The 16,147-nt window shown below is 44.1% G+C and overlaps 1 protein-coding gene across 1 annotated transcript in view; it reads left to right on the forward strand.

Annotated features, from left to right (window-relative positions):
• Window positions 1–15,035, forward strand: part of LOC118094451 (uncharacterized) — a 36,848-nt gene extending 21,813 nt beyond the window's left edge. The window contains 2 exon segments of the mRNA XM_088654889.1: window positions 760–771; window positions 12,805–15,035. Of these exon segments, the coding sequence (XP_088511015.1) occupies window positions 760–771; window positions 12,805–15,035 (2,243 nt within the window).
• Window positions 15,036–16,147: the final 1,112 nt, after the last annotated feature.

The following is a 16,147-nucleotide window of genomic DNA, read 5'->3' on the forward strand; positions in this document are numbered from 1 at the left end:
AATTATTATTATTATTATTAATATTATTATTATTATTATTATTATTATTTAATATTCAGTGTCATTTTCAATACAGTTATGGGAGGTGGGTTATTGGTTTGCTTCATTTTTTCTAGTTTTTATTCTGTATTCTGTGTGTTTTGTTTTGTTTTTTGTATTTTAATGCTGGAAGCCGTCCTGAGATTTTCAGTTGAAGGCAGTATACCAGTTTAATAGATCTTATAAATGAAAGTAATCATAGACAAGAAACAAAACATCAAAAAATACACAACCAAACCCAGCAATTTCCACACAAATCACAGCAATGACTAAAAACAGATGCAAACTACCCCAGCTGTGGTCAGATGGGGAAAGGCCTGCAAGGCAGGGAGCAGGTCTTCCAGGACTCAAAGCAGCCAAGATGGCCTCTGGCCTCTTCAGGAGAGACCCTTGGAGGTTGGAGAGTGAGAGTGAGAGGGGTGGGAATTGTGAAGGAGGGTTGGTTGGAGGAGGAACAACATAAGAATGCCCATTGTTACAGTAGTAATAAGGAAACGAAAAAAGGAACAAAGTTATATTGGAATCTTCTTTCTTGTAGCTGGAATCCATTGCTCCGTGAATCATGGTCCTCCATGCACCAGAAGTGGTTTAGTCATGCTGGCCTGGAAAGCTGTCTGTGGAAATGAGATGAGTGCCGCTTCCCAAAGTTGCTTTTGACTGGACTTAACCAAGCAGGGGTCCTTGACTTCTTCTTTTTAACCAGAGTTAGAAATTAGCCAGGGACGCTTTGCTGTTGGGACGGGTCCAATTGTGACTACATGGACATTTCTGGGCTCCAGGCTGGTGACCCCAGTTTAAAAGCTCTGCCTTAGTCCAGAGTTAATAGCATTTCCCTTTCCACTGTGTGTGTTCCTCCTCCTTGCATACTGGGAGTGAACTGTTGTAAGAGCAAGCTGAAATCAAGGTTGACGGAGAAGTTGGTTTTGGTGGACGGGTTGGATCAACAAGTGTTTCTTTTCTTTTCTTTCTTTCCCTGCCAGCAAATGGTTAATGAACTGCAGCCTCTGATTGGCCGTGGTTTCAGGAGGGAGAGTTTAAAAGGAGAGGATTTGAAGAGAGACACTTGGTAGTTGTGAGAGTTGAGAGGGTTGGAATTGAGGTTGGAGAGGTTGGGAGACAGGTTGAGGTATAAAGAGTGAATGGGAGAAAGAAACAGCTTTCGCTCTGAGCATATTGGGAAGGACAGAGTGTGGAGTCCTGTGGGAGTAATAGACCAGCATTTTACTGGGAGGCCGAGGTTGAGCCAGGAGAAGAAGGAGCTGGAAAGGAACCGCCTCCTTGGGACTCCAATCTAGTTGGGAGGGGAGAGATTCTGCAAAGGAAAACCCCATGAAGGGAGGGGGGGTGGAGAGGCCTTGGGGCTATTGCTAAAGGTACCTCAGGAACCAAACAAACCTGTAACACATGGCTTCTCTCCTTGCCGTCTTCTCAGAGAGAGACTGAAAAACAAAAGCAGTACAGAGCGGAAGTTCTGCTCACACCAGCAGTCTGTGCTGGAATGTAAACAGATATGGGACATGTAATAATCCACATATCTGCAGCAAAAGGTGGAATGGAATTCCCAACAGGCACATGGGTGAAGTATTCCTGCCCTGCAGAGGTTGGACTCCTTTCTTGTAACTCAAATCCATTGGTTCTGGTCCTCTCCTCCTCCTGAGGAGGAAAAGAACAAGCTTGCTCCATCTTTCATGGAACAGCCCTTAAGATATCTCTTCTCAGCCTCCTCTTCTCCAGGCTAAACACAACCAGCTCCTTCAACCGTTCCTCATAAGGCTTGGTTTCTAGACCCTTGATCATATTGGCTGCCGTCCAAGATCCCTAGATCTTTTTCACATGCACTGCTAGCAAGCCAGGTGCCCCCATCCTATATTTGAGCACCTGGTTCTTCCTGCCTAAGTGCAGAACCTGACCTTTGTCCCCATGGAAATTCATTGTTAGCTTGCCCCCAGTTCTCCAATCTATAATTGTAATCTAATCTTGAATCCCGATTCTGTCTTCTGTGCCACTAGCTGCCCCTCCCCCAGTTTGGTGTCATCTGAAAATTGGATGAGGATCCCCTCAATTCCTCCATCCAAGACCGTTGATCGGGAGATCGAGCAACAACAGGCCCAGGACAGAGCCCTGCAGCCCCCCAGTGGTCACATATCTATGGTGTAACCTCATGTGGGGTACAGTCGCCTCTCCTCAGGAAGGACATTTGAGGAGTGGGAAAAGGTTCAGAAAAGGGCTGCCAAAATGAGAGTGGCAGACTTTCCTATGAAGAAAGGTCCCAGCGTTTGGGGCTCTTTCGTTTAGAGCAGTGGTTCCCAATTAGCTAATTACTGAGGCCCCCCCCCCCATTTTTTTCCAAAAGCCAAGCCTGCCCTAGAGAAAGTGGATGGAGAGTTCCATCTCCTAACAGTGGAATTCAAGGACATCCAAGGAATGGGAATGTTGGAAGATTCAGGACAGATAAAATTAAGCTCTTCTTGACGCAAGGCAAAGTTCAGCTGTGGAACTCCCCAGCGCAGGACCCAGAGATGGACACCAGAGGGAGAGGGAGGGAGGGGGGAGCTGGGGGCGCTGGCTTGCCAAGGGTTAAAAGGGACTGAGTGGGATTCCCAGAGAGGAGAGGAAAGAAAGGCGGTGGGATGGGGGGGGGGCGAGAGGAACTCCCGATCCAAAGCCCCTCCCTCCCTCTCCTACAAAAGGAGGAGGGGGGCTTTGTCTCTCTCTTTTGCACGTGCTGCATCCCTGGCGCCTCCGGGAATCCGGTGAGTCTCTGATCATCTTGCAAAGGGAATATTGGGGAGAAGAGGGGGGTCCCTGGGATGCAGAGAGGGTGCAGGGGGACCCCCAGATCAGGGAGCAGAGGCTTCTGTCCCTCTCCTCTCTGCAAAGCGCAGGAGGAGTGAGGTCACAAGAGCTCTGCAACTCCGTTTGGGAAGGGAGGGGTCTTTGGGGAGGGAAGAAAAGGGCCTGAAAATAAACCCCCGCCCAGACTTGAGCAATCAGTCCCATTTACTGATAGAGGTTGTAAGGAGACGGAAATATTGGACTTAAAATACACCGAAGAAATAAAACGGAAAGCCTGACTGTTGGAAGACGGGAGGGAGCGGAGAAGAGAAAGCGCTTCTTCCTGCGGTGCAGTCAAGCCTATGGAACTCCCTGCCCCAGGATGCAGGGCTGGGACCAGTGCAGGGAGGAGGAGGGGCTCCTGGTGGATTCAGGCTGAGCTCTTGTCTCCCCAGCGTCAAAGCAGCAGCTGTTTTAAGAGGGGAATTAGATGTCTTCTCAAGGTTGTGGGTGTTGCAGGAAAATACCCCTCCCATTGATAGTGTATAGGTTCACATAGTTACACAAGCACCTCACCCCTTTCCCATATTTCACTATTCTTTGACTAATCTGCCCCCCCCCCGTAAATAAGGGCTGGCCAAACTCCCCGCGCTTTGCCCGGGGTAGACCGGAGAGACTTTCTTTGCAGGGCGCTGCGCTCGCTCTCCTTTATCTCTATGGGTTGACCGGATGAATCTATTTGGACAGCTCGCTGTGTTCCAACGAATGGTCGTTGCCCAAGTGATCGCATGCCAAACACTACAAGGGTATTGCAAAGGCTTCCCATTCACTTGCCTCAGGTGTTGATAAAATGCTTCCAAGTTAAATTGACTGTTACCAAAGCCTGTCAAAGTGCTACTGATAAGAGAAAGTGTTTTCTTTGATGCTACTTAAATTCATAAAAGAATCAGCCTTAAGTCAGATTTGTCTCATTCCACTTTTATTATGCTCTGTGCATTAAAGTCTATTAAAGGGGGGATCTTGGGAATATTCAGCCAACAGCCATAATCCGGCAAGCGGGACATCACATACGCAGCCTGCTCTGGCAAGGGGCATTTCCACCGCTAACTGAGCCAGACAGCCAACTATCTTCTATCTACACAATGGATTTTCCTCCCAAAGTGGGTCCAACTCAGGATCGAGTCAAAGAACAGCTATCAACTTGCTAATGACTGTGAAACTCCTCTTTGTCCTGTGGAATGTAACAGGGAGGGGGTGAGAAGAGGCCAGGAGCAGCTGGCCAGGTACTCAAATTACTACCTCTGGACCCCTCCCTTTTTGTGATGTATTGGTGACATATTAGTGATGTATCTTTAGGGGTGTATCTTGGCGATGGGAAGCTAATAAAAGGAGAGGACCCTTTTTGTTCACAGGGGGGGGGGGTGTCTCCATCTTCCTTCACCTTGTTGCAGGTGGAGCCCTGTCGCGACAGTATTTTTCTTAAATAAAGACCAGGCCTACTGGCTGCTGTTTTGCTCTAATATTTTGGCTGAAGTCTCTATTTGTCCAAGTGAGTCCTCTGATTTTCTCTGATAACATGGGGATTCAGTGAGGGGGGGGCTTGGAGCCCCCTTGGAGAAAAGGAGGGGAGAGAAATGCCACGAATAAAGAGAGGGAACCCAGCCCCTCTGCATTTTGGAGGAGTCATGGGATCCAGAGCGTGGGGGACCCTGGCCTTGTCCTCTCTGTCAGAGCTGGAAAGGGATCCTGCTGTAGTCACTGAGCCCCCCAGGAGAACCCCCAAGCATATCTGGCTGGGGGGGGGCTAAGCTACATCACAATTTTGTTATTTTTATGATTATTATTATTCATTACCCGCCCTTCATCGTAGGCTCCCAGATCAGCCGATAACATTAAAACTCAATAATAAAACACAATATTGCACTTGCTTCTTAGTGCTGTCCTTTGGTCTGGTTCACGTGAACTTTGGCCTCACCCATGTTATGAAAATATTAATATTAGTAAACGTCACCTGCTTTAAGAGAATCAGTGACCACCATCAGGGCATGTTTTTGGCTCCTAAGACGATCGGGAGAAATGACAGAGACCACACCAGGAATATTGAGCAAGGCGGCTGCTTAAGCCTGCTATACTACCATAATTGCTCATCCTTTTTTGGAATCTTTCCAGGGAATGATATCAGGTACCCCTAAAGATTTTGCCTCTCCCATTCCCTCTCTAGCCCTTCTCTTCATTCTTTATTTTGAATCCTTGTTGCTCTTTAGAGGCCGCTGGGTAAGGAGGAAGGAGTTTTTCCTCTGTGTGGTCACATTCTGGCAATTCTCAAACTACTCTGTCGGTTCTTTCAGTGTTTTGGGGAAGACACTTGGGGCCAAGAGGCCAAAGGAGAGGAGATGTATTTAAATAACTAAAATATGAAATGGGCACAAAGGCCAGAATGCACCTCTGAGAGAAGCATCTTGCTCTCCTGTCTCCCCACTTCCCTTTGTCTCTCGCAGGTGAAAGAAGGATGCTGGCAAGACCTCCTCAGCCATCTCTTCATCCTGGTGGAGGGGAAGCAGCGGCTGAGGAACCGGATCAGGTAGGAGGAAGGAGCCTTGGGGGGGGGGAGGCTGAGGGTGGGGGAGACAAGGCATTTCTCTCCCCTCCTCATTGCTTCTGTCAAACTGCCCTTAACAAAGGTTCAAAATGCCATTAATGAAGGTTTATGCACTGAGGATAATGAGTAGCCCCTTCACCTTAACTCTGAATGTCACTAGTATTATTTATTACAAATTGTTTTTAGGACATCTGGAGAGTCTTTCCATTCCAGAACAAAACTCAGGGAGAGGAGAGAGTGGTTCTTCCATTTGGCAAACTGGATGCACAGAGAGAATGATCTGAATAAAACAAGGTGGACTTCCACCCATTTTCACTAAGATTCATACCCATCATTAAAATACACTGAAATAACTCCATTAAAGCATTATAAGAAGCATCAATAATCAAAATGTGCAGCAGACCAATCCCATTAAAACAATCCAGGCAGGAAGCAAAAGAGCAATGTGCAGGAAATAACCTTTATGCTGCCTAAGAGGAGGATATTTTTCTTTCAGGCTTCAGTTTCTTTTGAAGATGTAGCTGTTCGTTTCACGGCTAAGGAGTGGGCGTTGCTGGATCCTGCCCAGAGAGCTCTGCATCAGGAAGTCATGGAGGAGACTTGTAGGACCATGATCTCTCTTGGTAAAGTTCCCTGTTGGGTCCTCATATCTCTTTTGGAATTCAATAGATATTTCTCCGTGACAAACCTCCCATATTTTGCTGGATCCCAACATTGCCCCCTAGATCACCTGCGATTCTCACACCCCCACAGCTCACCTTGCATGGAGGGCTAGGGACTGTTTTGTCTGTGAATACTTTGGCCACCTCATGAGAAGAGAAGACTCCCTGAAAAAGACCCTGATGTTGGGAAAGATGGAGGGCACAAGGAGAAGGGGACGACAGAGGACGAAATGGTTGGACAGTGTTCTCGAAGCTACGAATATGAGTTTGACCAAACTGCAGGAGGCAGTGGAAGACAGGATTGCCTGGCGTGCTATGGTCCATGGGGTCACGAAGAGTCGGACACAACTAAACGACTAAACAACAACATTGTTCCTCCGCTTCTGCCTTTTTGCACAAGGATCAGGATGTGGACAGGCTTTCTGAGTATTTAGGGAAGTGGAAGTCACTTCTGTCAGATTTTAGTTTCTGTCCATTTTTTATTAATCAAAGGGACTTTTTATTTTTTAACAAAGTATAATAAGCCCAAGCTCTTTATATCCTTATTCCAGACCCAGAAGAGCGAACCCTCCCAGCTCTCACCTGGGAGCCTCGTCCCCTTTCCTCAGCCCTTCAGCTTCTCTCCATCACCTTCCTGCGTGTATCCTCCTTTCTCCAAGATAGGAAACTTCAAAAAATAAAACATACATGTAGATGAAATTGTCAAACAAATAACAAATATTAAAAGTCATAGGGAAAACAAAATAAGAAACAAGATAAAATATAAAGGAGAGGAGCGTCTTCTGCTTCTCTGTCTGTCAATTATGTATATAACAATTATTCAAAATATTCAAATTATGCGTTCCAGAACAACTTCTGGCTTTATTGATATCCAGTCTTTTCTCATTCTGCAAGATGGTATTTCTCAATCTTCCCTTCTAGGCCTTTCGGCTTCACCTTCATCCAATCATAAAGTTCAAGTGTTGTTCTCATAAAATTTCCAGTATGGCCTTTCTCCAGTTCATTATGATGAATTCTCGTCAAGGGTTCTTACAAATCTTAATAATATTGTAGTTCCTACTTATTTGCCTATTGTTTCTTCATTTAATCAAACTTGGTGCCATAAAATATGATCCAATTTCAATTGATCATTGCAGTTCAAAGAAAAAGGAAACGTTATTTTTATGCCATTCCCTCCAGTCTTTATCCAAACTGATTTTCAATAGATGAGAAGCTTTTTCTGGCTGTGTATTAATTTCCAGATCAGTCTTAGCCACCTCCAATCCTCCATAAATATCTTCTGGCTTCAGAACAGCTTTCTTTCTTTCTTTCTTTCTTTCTTTCTTTCTTTCTTTCTTTCTTTCTTTCTTTCTTTCTTTCTTTCTTCCCTTCATACAGTTGTAAAGCTGTGGGCTTTTCTTCATCTACTGCTGTCTCAGGTTTTTCCCCCAACAGATTCTGTCCATTCTCTCATCTGCAGTCTCTCTCCAACCTCTCCAGCCATTCTGCACATTTCATATCTTGCCTGCTGGTTATGGCATATCAAAAATCAAAAGGCATTCCGTGTTATTTTTGTTATGATTTACTAATTATGATCTGTTAAATAAAAAAATTCCTTCAGTAGCACCTTAAAGACCAACTAAGTTTTTATTTATTTTTTATTTATTTTTTTTAAATAAAAACTTAGTTGGTCTTTAAGGTGCTACTGAAGGAATTTTTTTATTTTACTTCGATCCAGACCAACACGGCTACCTACCTGTAACCAGAACTATGATCTGTTAGTTCTCCTCCCTTGATCGACTCTGCTTCTTTGCACTTATAAAAAGTGACCATCAGTTATCAATCCGTTCCGCATAGGAATAACAAACAGAGAAAGGAGATTTACGAATAGTGTAGTTAAGAAGTTAAAAGCAAAGTTTAAGAACTATATATTCATTTTAATCTTATGAAATCACTAGTAGTTAGTTTTGAGATTTTTGATCTGTTTTCCAGACCTATTTAGAATTTTGTCATTACCCAGCAATTTAATTATCCCCTGGACACTAGGTAACTGGTAGACAAACTCCTTCTGTCTCCCCACTTCCCTTTGTCTCTCGCAGGTGAAAGAAGGATGCCGGCAAGACCTCCTCATCCATCTCTTCATCCTGGTGGAGGGGAAGCAGCGGCTGAGGAACCGGATCAGGTAAAACAGCAATGTCTAACCGGTCGACCGCCATCGACAGGTACATCCCCTGGAGATCGCAGTCAATCGCTGTCGATCGCAGGATGATTATAGATCATATGGTAGGAAAAAATATCTCCACCTCCCACATCTCTCTCTCTGTTCCTCCATGGCCGACAATTGTTGAGACATTAGTTGGGTGAGCGCTGTGCTCGCTTGTTAGCTTTGGAGGGGAAGCAGCGGTTGAGGAACCGGATCAGGTAGGGGGAAGGAGCCTTGGGGGGGGGGGGAGAGAGGCTGAGGTTATAATAAGTATCAATAATAAAAATGTGCAGCAGACCAATCCCATTAAAACAATCCAGGCAGGAAGCAAAAGAGCAATGTGCAGGAAATAACCTTTATGCTGCCTAAGAGGAGGATATTTTTCTTTCAGGCTTCAGTTTCTTTTGAAGATGTCGCTGTTTGTTTCACGGCTGAGGAGTGGGCATTGCTGGATCCTGCCCAGAGAGCTCTGCATCAGGAAGTCATGGAGGAGACTTGTAGGACCATGATCTCTCTTGGTAAAGTTCCCTGTTGGGTCGTCAAATCATATCATTTGTTTTGTTTTAAAATATATTTTATTGAAGAAAATGAATTTTTGAACAATACAAATTACCAATAACCAATTACAATTACCCCCTTGCCCCCTCCCTCTCCCATCCTCTAAGGACTTCCCTCAGCTCCCCTCTCTGATTTGTTTGTACATACAGTGGGACCTTGACTTATGAATTTAATCCGTTCTGAATGCACACTCGTAGGTTGGAAACTTCGTAAGTCGAGTTTCCCATAGGAACGCATTGGAAACGGGAAAATTCGTAAGTCGAGGAAACCGCATCTAGCTGCGAATGGGTTTTCTGTTCGGATGTCGGAACAATCGTAAGCGCGCGGCCACTTTTTCCGCTCGTAAGTCGAAAACGTCGGATGCTCGAGTAGCTCGTAAGTCAAGGTCCCACTGTATTGTTTTCTGCATGTTACAAAATTGTACATATCATTACCTTATCTATCATATGTTCTACTAATAAATTGTGGGTGTTTATTCAAAACCTGCCAAGGAGTCCAAATCCTTTCTGTTGTCTTTTTTTAATAATTTGTAAAAAGTTCCCATTCTTCTTGCAAGTCACAGTTGTCCTCATGTAGTTTGTAAGTCATCTTTGCCAACTCCCCATGACTCATCAGTTTTTCTTGCCATTGTTCTTTCGTTGGGATTTCCTCGTTCCCACCACATCTGATATAAAGTACCTTCTTTTTCTTTACATTTCCAACATATGTTTGACCCAGCTTTATACATTTTTTGCCATTTTTACTGGTGTAATATACCATCTGTACCTTGTTTTCATGTAGTTTTCCTTCAGAAGAGAAGAATCTGTAAATTTCAAATCTACCTCCCACAATTTTTCCCAATCTTCAAATTCTATGTTGTGTCCTATATCTTGCGCCCATTTGATCATAACCGATTTAACCTCCTCATATTTCGTTTCCCATTCTAGCAGAATACTATAGGCTTTCTTCAGTAGCTTCACATCTTCCTTGATAACCTCCTTTTGGAATCTAGAGGTTTTATAGCTAAACCCTTTTTTATTATTAATTTGTTATGGAATTCAGTAGATATTTCTCTGGGACAAACCTCCCATATTTTTTTAAATAATTTTTATTGGTTTTTAAACAAAGAAGACAAACATAACATACAATGTAGACTCTGTCCCTTCAATTTCCCTCCACCCACAAGACCACTTCTGCCACCAGTAGTACCCATGAGCATTGGGAACCAAAGGGGTCCATTTTTGCCTGGGTTTGACCTCCCCCCTCCTTCCTCCCCCCTCATCCCCTCACTGCCACTGAGAGGACAGGTATGGAGGTTATCTGAGGCTTGGTTTTCCCCCAGCTGATTCTTCAGCATAACAATCCAATTTAACCAAAAACAACCACAAAAAGACAATAAAAAAGAAAAAAGAAAGAGAAAAAAAGAAAAAAGAAAAAGGAAAAAAGAACTATAAATTCCCAAATCTTAATTTCTTAACATTGTAGTTGTGACTTCCTCAAATCTCTTCCTACTGGTTTTCCTAGCTTCTCTAATTAATTATGGCGGGTTTTCTACTCTAATTCAAAATCTTATTCTTACACTATTAATTTAATCCTCCTCCTTCTTCGTGCCGGCCTCCCACGAGCCCTCTTCTGCCACCAGAGGAACTCGCGGGGCCCAGCACTTCAAAGGTTCCATTTTTTGTGTCTGGGTTTCCCTCTACCCCCTCCCCTCCCCCCAGGGCACTCCCTGCCACTGGGTGCCACCGAGTAAAGAGAGAGAGACAGGCAGCTCTCTACTCAAACACCTATCTAAACACAAACTTATTCATATTAATCCAGAAATTCTTTCCTCAGCCCTTCTTCTAACTCCCTCCAGAAAGGTCAATTTTTACCACACTCTCCTTCCCCCCTCCCTATATCTTTTCCCCCAATTGGATCAGCATTCCTTAAACAAGACAAGATGTCGGAGACCGTCATTCAGAAACCAAAAAGCCTTTAAACTAAAATTCTCACCCCACACCAGTTCTTTCCCCCTTGCAACTCCAGACCCCTATTCCCCCTCCCCCTGCCCTTCCTCTCCCTCAATGACATAACTCCCCATTTCAGTCCCTCCAGGTTCCTTCTTTCCATTAATCTTCATTTCAATTTGCTTCTCCTTGTCACTCTGTTCTTCTTTTTCAAATCTTTGTTTTACCTCATCCACAAAATATTTTTTATGGTCCAGATCACCTTCTTCTTTGTCATCAAATTGTTGCTCCTCATACTCAATCTCAGAGTCAAAATTATCAGAGTCAAAATTGTCCAAATCCTGATCTTGAACCTCATTTTCTAATAATGATACATTAGGATGTTGTCGTTCCTTGTAAATGTCCTCCGATGTTTGTAGATAATTCAGCACAGCCACCTGGAAGGCTTGAGAATACTTTGTTTTCATAGTTCTCTTAACCGCAGACAGGCAGAAGATAGAGGGCAAAGGGTGCTGGAAAATTCCTTGCTTTTACACGGTCGGCTCCATCTTGGCTGATCTTCTCTTTTGTCTTTAACTCCATCAAAATTCCAGTCCCAATTCCAAATTTTTACTTCCACAGCATCACAATAGATTTCCTTAGTCTTTTAGCAACTTGACAGCTTTTGACAGCTTTTGACAGCTGTCAAAATACTTTCCCCTTATTGATGCTAAACCTCAAGGTGTGCCGGACTCGGGAGCTGAGAAGGGTTGAAAAAGTCTTTCTTTCTCTCGGATTCACAATCCCAAAAACTTTTTTCCTTTTTCGGCTTGAGGATATTTAATGCGCCTCCCGATTAGCCAATAGGAAGAGATCGACTTCCGTTTTTTAAAAAAAATCTCTCCTATTTTCGAGATTAATTTTTTAAAGGTCCAAATGTAAATTTCACTTACTTTGTGTAAGTCTCTTATTTTTTTTTGGAAGAATCCGCCACTTGCCGGGTGAAGACTCGGAGCTTCGCCTCTCGGAGGTAAAATGGATCCCAAAATGGCTCCCACGACTCCACTCCGCTGGCTCTCGATCACTCTACTGAGCTCTCGGGCAGCGGAGGATTCGCGGAAAGGAGTAGCTGCTGGGTCGTGAGTCACCGGGACGCTCTTCCCGGTGCTTTTGTGGGGAGTCCGCTCGCTCTGCGGACTTCCCCCCCCCTCCGAGAGGCCAGGGACTTCGGAGCGCGAAGTCCCTGCGTCCTCTTTCCTCGGCGCGACGGACCGGAAGCCCAAAACCTCCCATATTTTGATGGGTCCCAACGTTGCCCCCTAGGGCACCTGGGAATGTCACACCCCCACATCTCACCTTGCATGGAGGGCTAGGGACTGTTTTGTCTGTGAATATTTTTTCTCCACTTCTGTCTTTTTGCCCAAGGATCAGGATGTAGATAGCCTTTCTGAGTGTCTAGGGAAGTGGAAGTTGCTTAAATTTTGAAATCACCTGTAGCTAGTGTTGAGCTTTTTGATCTATTTTCCAAACCCATTTAGAAATCTGTCATTACCCAGCAATTTATTTCTCCCCTGGTTGCTAGGTAATTGGTTGACAGAGAATCCAATTCATATTCAAATAGACTTCTGACCTTGCAGACGGAGTTGGTTCGATAATTGAGCCAAAGAAATTTCATCCCTGAAAAGAACGGGGGTTTTGAATCTGAATTTCCCATAAATATGTCATTGAATGTTAATCAGCAAAGGGAGTGAACTCTGCAGTAAAACTTCCCATCTAACTCCCTTCAGATCTTCCTTGATCGTAAATGTTCATGAGCATTATTCAAAAACTGGGAACTCCATTTCCTTCTTAGGCTCTGATCTGTTCCTCTCTTCGTTGCAGGGGGTGAGGAATCAGAAATTAAGAACAAGGGACAACACGACAAAATCCACACAGTGGAGAAGCCATATGAAGATTTGGAGGGTGGAGAGAACTTAAGTGAGAGTTCCCATGCCACTTCCCATCAAAGAAATCCTACTGGGAAGAAACCCTATCCATGTTTGGAATGTGAAAAGAGCTTCAATCACAGCTCACATTTCAAAGCACATAAAAGAATTCATACTGGGGAGAAACCATATCAGTGCTTGGAATGTGGAAAGAGCTTCAGTCAGAGGTCCCATCTCACTTCCCATCAAAGAATTCATACAGGGGAGAAACCATATCAGTGCTTGGAATGTAAGAAGTTCTTTACTACAAGACGTAACTTCCATCATCATAAGAGAATTCACAGTGGGGAGAAACCATATCAGTGCGTGGAATGTGGGAAGAGCTTCACTTGGAAGAAAAGTCTTACTATCCATCAAAGAATTCATACAGGAGAGAAACCATTTCAGTGCCTGGAATGTGAAAAGTTCTTTACTACAAGAGGAGACTTCCATCGACATAAGAGAGTTCACAGTGGGGAGAAACCATATCAGTGCTTGGAATGTGAGAAGTTATTTACTACAAGAATTGACTTCCATCGTCATAAGAGAGTTCACAGTGGGGAGAAACCATATCAGTGCTTGGAATGTGGGAAGAGCTTCAGTCAGAGTTCTGCTCTCACTTCCCATCAAAGAATTCATACAGGGAAGAAACCATTTCAGTGCCTGGAATGTGAGAAGAGTTTTACTAAAAGAAGAGACCTCGATCGACATAAGAGAATTCACAGTGGGGAGAAACCATATCCGTGCTTGGAATGTGGAAAGAGCTTTTCCAGGAAGGAACGTCTCACTTCTCACCTCAGAATTCATAGAGGGGAGAAACCACTTCAGTGCTTGGAATGTGAGAAGTTCTTTACTACAAGAAGAAACTTACATAGACACAAGAGAACTCACAGTAGGGAGAAACCATATCAGTGTTTGGAATGTGGAAAAAGCTTTAGTCATCGCTCCGGTCTCACTTCCCATCAAATAATTCATACAGGGGAGAAACCATATAAGTGCTTGGATTGTGGGAAGAGCTTCAGGCGGAGCTCATGTCTCGCTTCCCATCAAAGAATTCATACAGGGGAGAAACCCTATAAGTGCTTGGAATGTGGAGAGTCTTTTACTACAAGCAAATACTTCCGTCGACATCAGAGTGTCCACAGTGGAGAGAAACCATACCAGTGCGTGGAATGTGGGAAGAGCTTCAACAGGAAGGACTATCTCACTTCTCACCTCAGAATGCATACAGGGGAGAAACCATTTCAGTGCTTGGAATGCACAAAGTGCTTTACTACAAAAAAAATATTTGATCAACACCAGAGAATTCACACTGGGGAGAAACCATTTCAATGCCAAGAGTGTGGAAAGAGCTTCAGTCAGAGCTCACAGCTCACTTCCCACCAAATAATTCATACGGGGGAGAAACCATTTCCATGCCTGGAATGTGAGAAGTTCTTTACTACAAGAAGCGACTTGCATAAACACAAGAGAATTCACAGTGGGGAGAGACCCTATCACTGCTTGGAGTGCGGGAAGAGCTTCAGTCGGAATGACCATCTCACTTCCCATCAAATAATTCATACAGGGGAGAAACCATATCACTGCTTGGATTGTGGGAAGAGCTTCAGGCGGAGCTCATGTCTCACTTCCCATCAAAGAATTCATACAGGGGAGAAACCCTATAAGTGCTTGCAATGTGGAGAGTCTTTTCCTACAAGCAAATACTTCCGTCGACATCAGAGTATTCACAGCGGAGAGAAACCATACCAGTGCGTGGAATGTGGGAAGAGCTTCTCTAGGAAGGACAATCTCACCTCCCATCAAAGGATTCATACAGGGGAGAAACCCTATCAGTGCTTAGAATGTGAGAAGTGCTTTAGTCACAGAATTAACTTCCATCAACATAAGAGAATTCACACTGGAGAGAAACCATATCAGTGCTTGGAGTGTGGAAAGAGCTTCACTCAGAATAATAATCTCACTTCCCATCAAAGAATTCATACAGGGGAGAAACCATACCAGTGCTTGGAATGTGGGAAGAGCTTCAGTTGTAGCTCAAGTCTCACTTTCCATCAAAGAATTCACAATGGGGTGAAACCATATAAGTGCTTGGAATGTGGAGAGTCTTTTACTACAAGCAAATACTTCCGTCGACATCAGAGTATTCACACTGGGGAGAAAGCATTTCAATGCCAAGAGTGTGGAAAGAACTTCAGTCGCAGGTCCCATCTCACTTCCCACCAAAGAATTCATATGACGGAGAAACCCAAATAGTGCTTGGAATATGGAAAGAGCTTCACCCGGAATAAACTCACAGTGGGGGAAATCCTGGAGTTACAGAATAGTAGCTTTGGGAGGGATCTTTAGGGTCATCTGGCCCGGAAGCTGTACACTGGCTCCCTCGGCCAATAAAGCGAGATTAGTGCCACAACCCCAGAGTCGTCCATGTCTGGACCTAACGGTCAGGGGTCCCTTTATCTTTACCTTTAGTCTAACCAAGTGCAATGCATCTTCTTCTTGTGGGGTTCCATGGTTCTTCACCTCCTTTTCAGTCGTGAGAATAACTGTGAGGTAGGTTAGGCTTCCCAAGGCCGCCTAGTGAGCTTCATAGCCAAGTCGGGATTTGAACCCAGGTCTCCCAGGGTGTAGTCGAATACTCTAGGCAATATACTACACTGGCTCTGCCATGAGACTCTTAGAAACTGTTCATCCATGTTTGTCTGCTTAAAATTTGGGTGCCATATTCTGGTGTTGTATACTCCTCTATCAAAGTAATTACCCAGTAATGTAATCATAATAATAGTAAGTACTGTATTATAATGGATGTAAGGCAATGTTTGCTGGGGGGAGGGGGGTTTCAAATTTGAGCGGGCTGAGTGGTGATTGGCTGTGAATTTGGAAGGGTGTTTGAGTAAGTACAACATAACAGTCTGCTCTTGGGCTTATTAAACTTTCTCTAACCTTTTAAATGTGTTTGTGGGAGGCAGATTATTGCTTTGTTTAATTTTTTTTGTTTTTATTATGTATTTTGTGCTTTTGTTTTGCATTTTAATGGTGGGAACTGTCTTTGAAGTTTTTGGATGAAAGCAGTATACAAATTTAATAAATTAAATGTCGGGAGGTAGTCATAACCAAATAATGAAACATTAAAAAAATACTCAGCCAAACGGAACAATTAACACACAAATCATGACGACAACAACAACAAAAAAGGGGGATTCAAAACAACAGCAACAACAGCTACCCCCCCCCCTGCCCTCTGCCCTCCCTGACCCAGCGGAAAAGCAGATCTTCCAGGTTCCTGGTCCGGATGGTCTCCAGGCGCTTCAGTAGAGACAGTTGGTTGTGGAGAGGAGTTGTGAAGGAGGGGGGGGGTTAGATCCGTAGTGGAGAAACAAGCTGACCATGTCTATTGTTCCAGTTGTAGTAAAGTCACGGAAAAGAAAAGAAAAGGGAACAATTGAAACATTCGTATCTGT

This window comes from Zootoca vivipara, chromosome 12 (genome assembly GCF_965207765.1).
Source record: "Zootoca vivipara chromosome 12, rZooViv2.hap1.1, whole genome shotgun sequence".
Taxonomy (NCBI): Eukaryota; Metazoa; Chordata; class Lepidosauria; order Squamata; family Lacertidae; genus Zootoca; species Zootoca vivipara.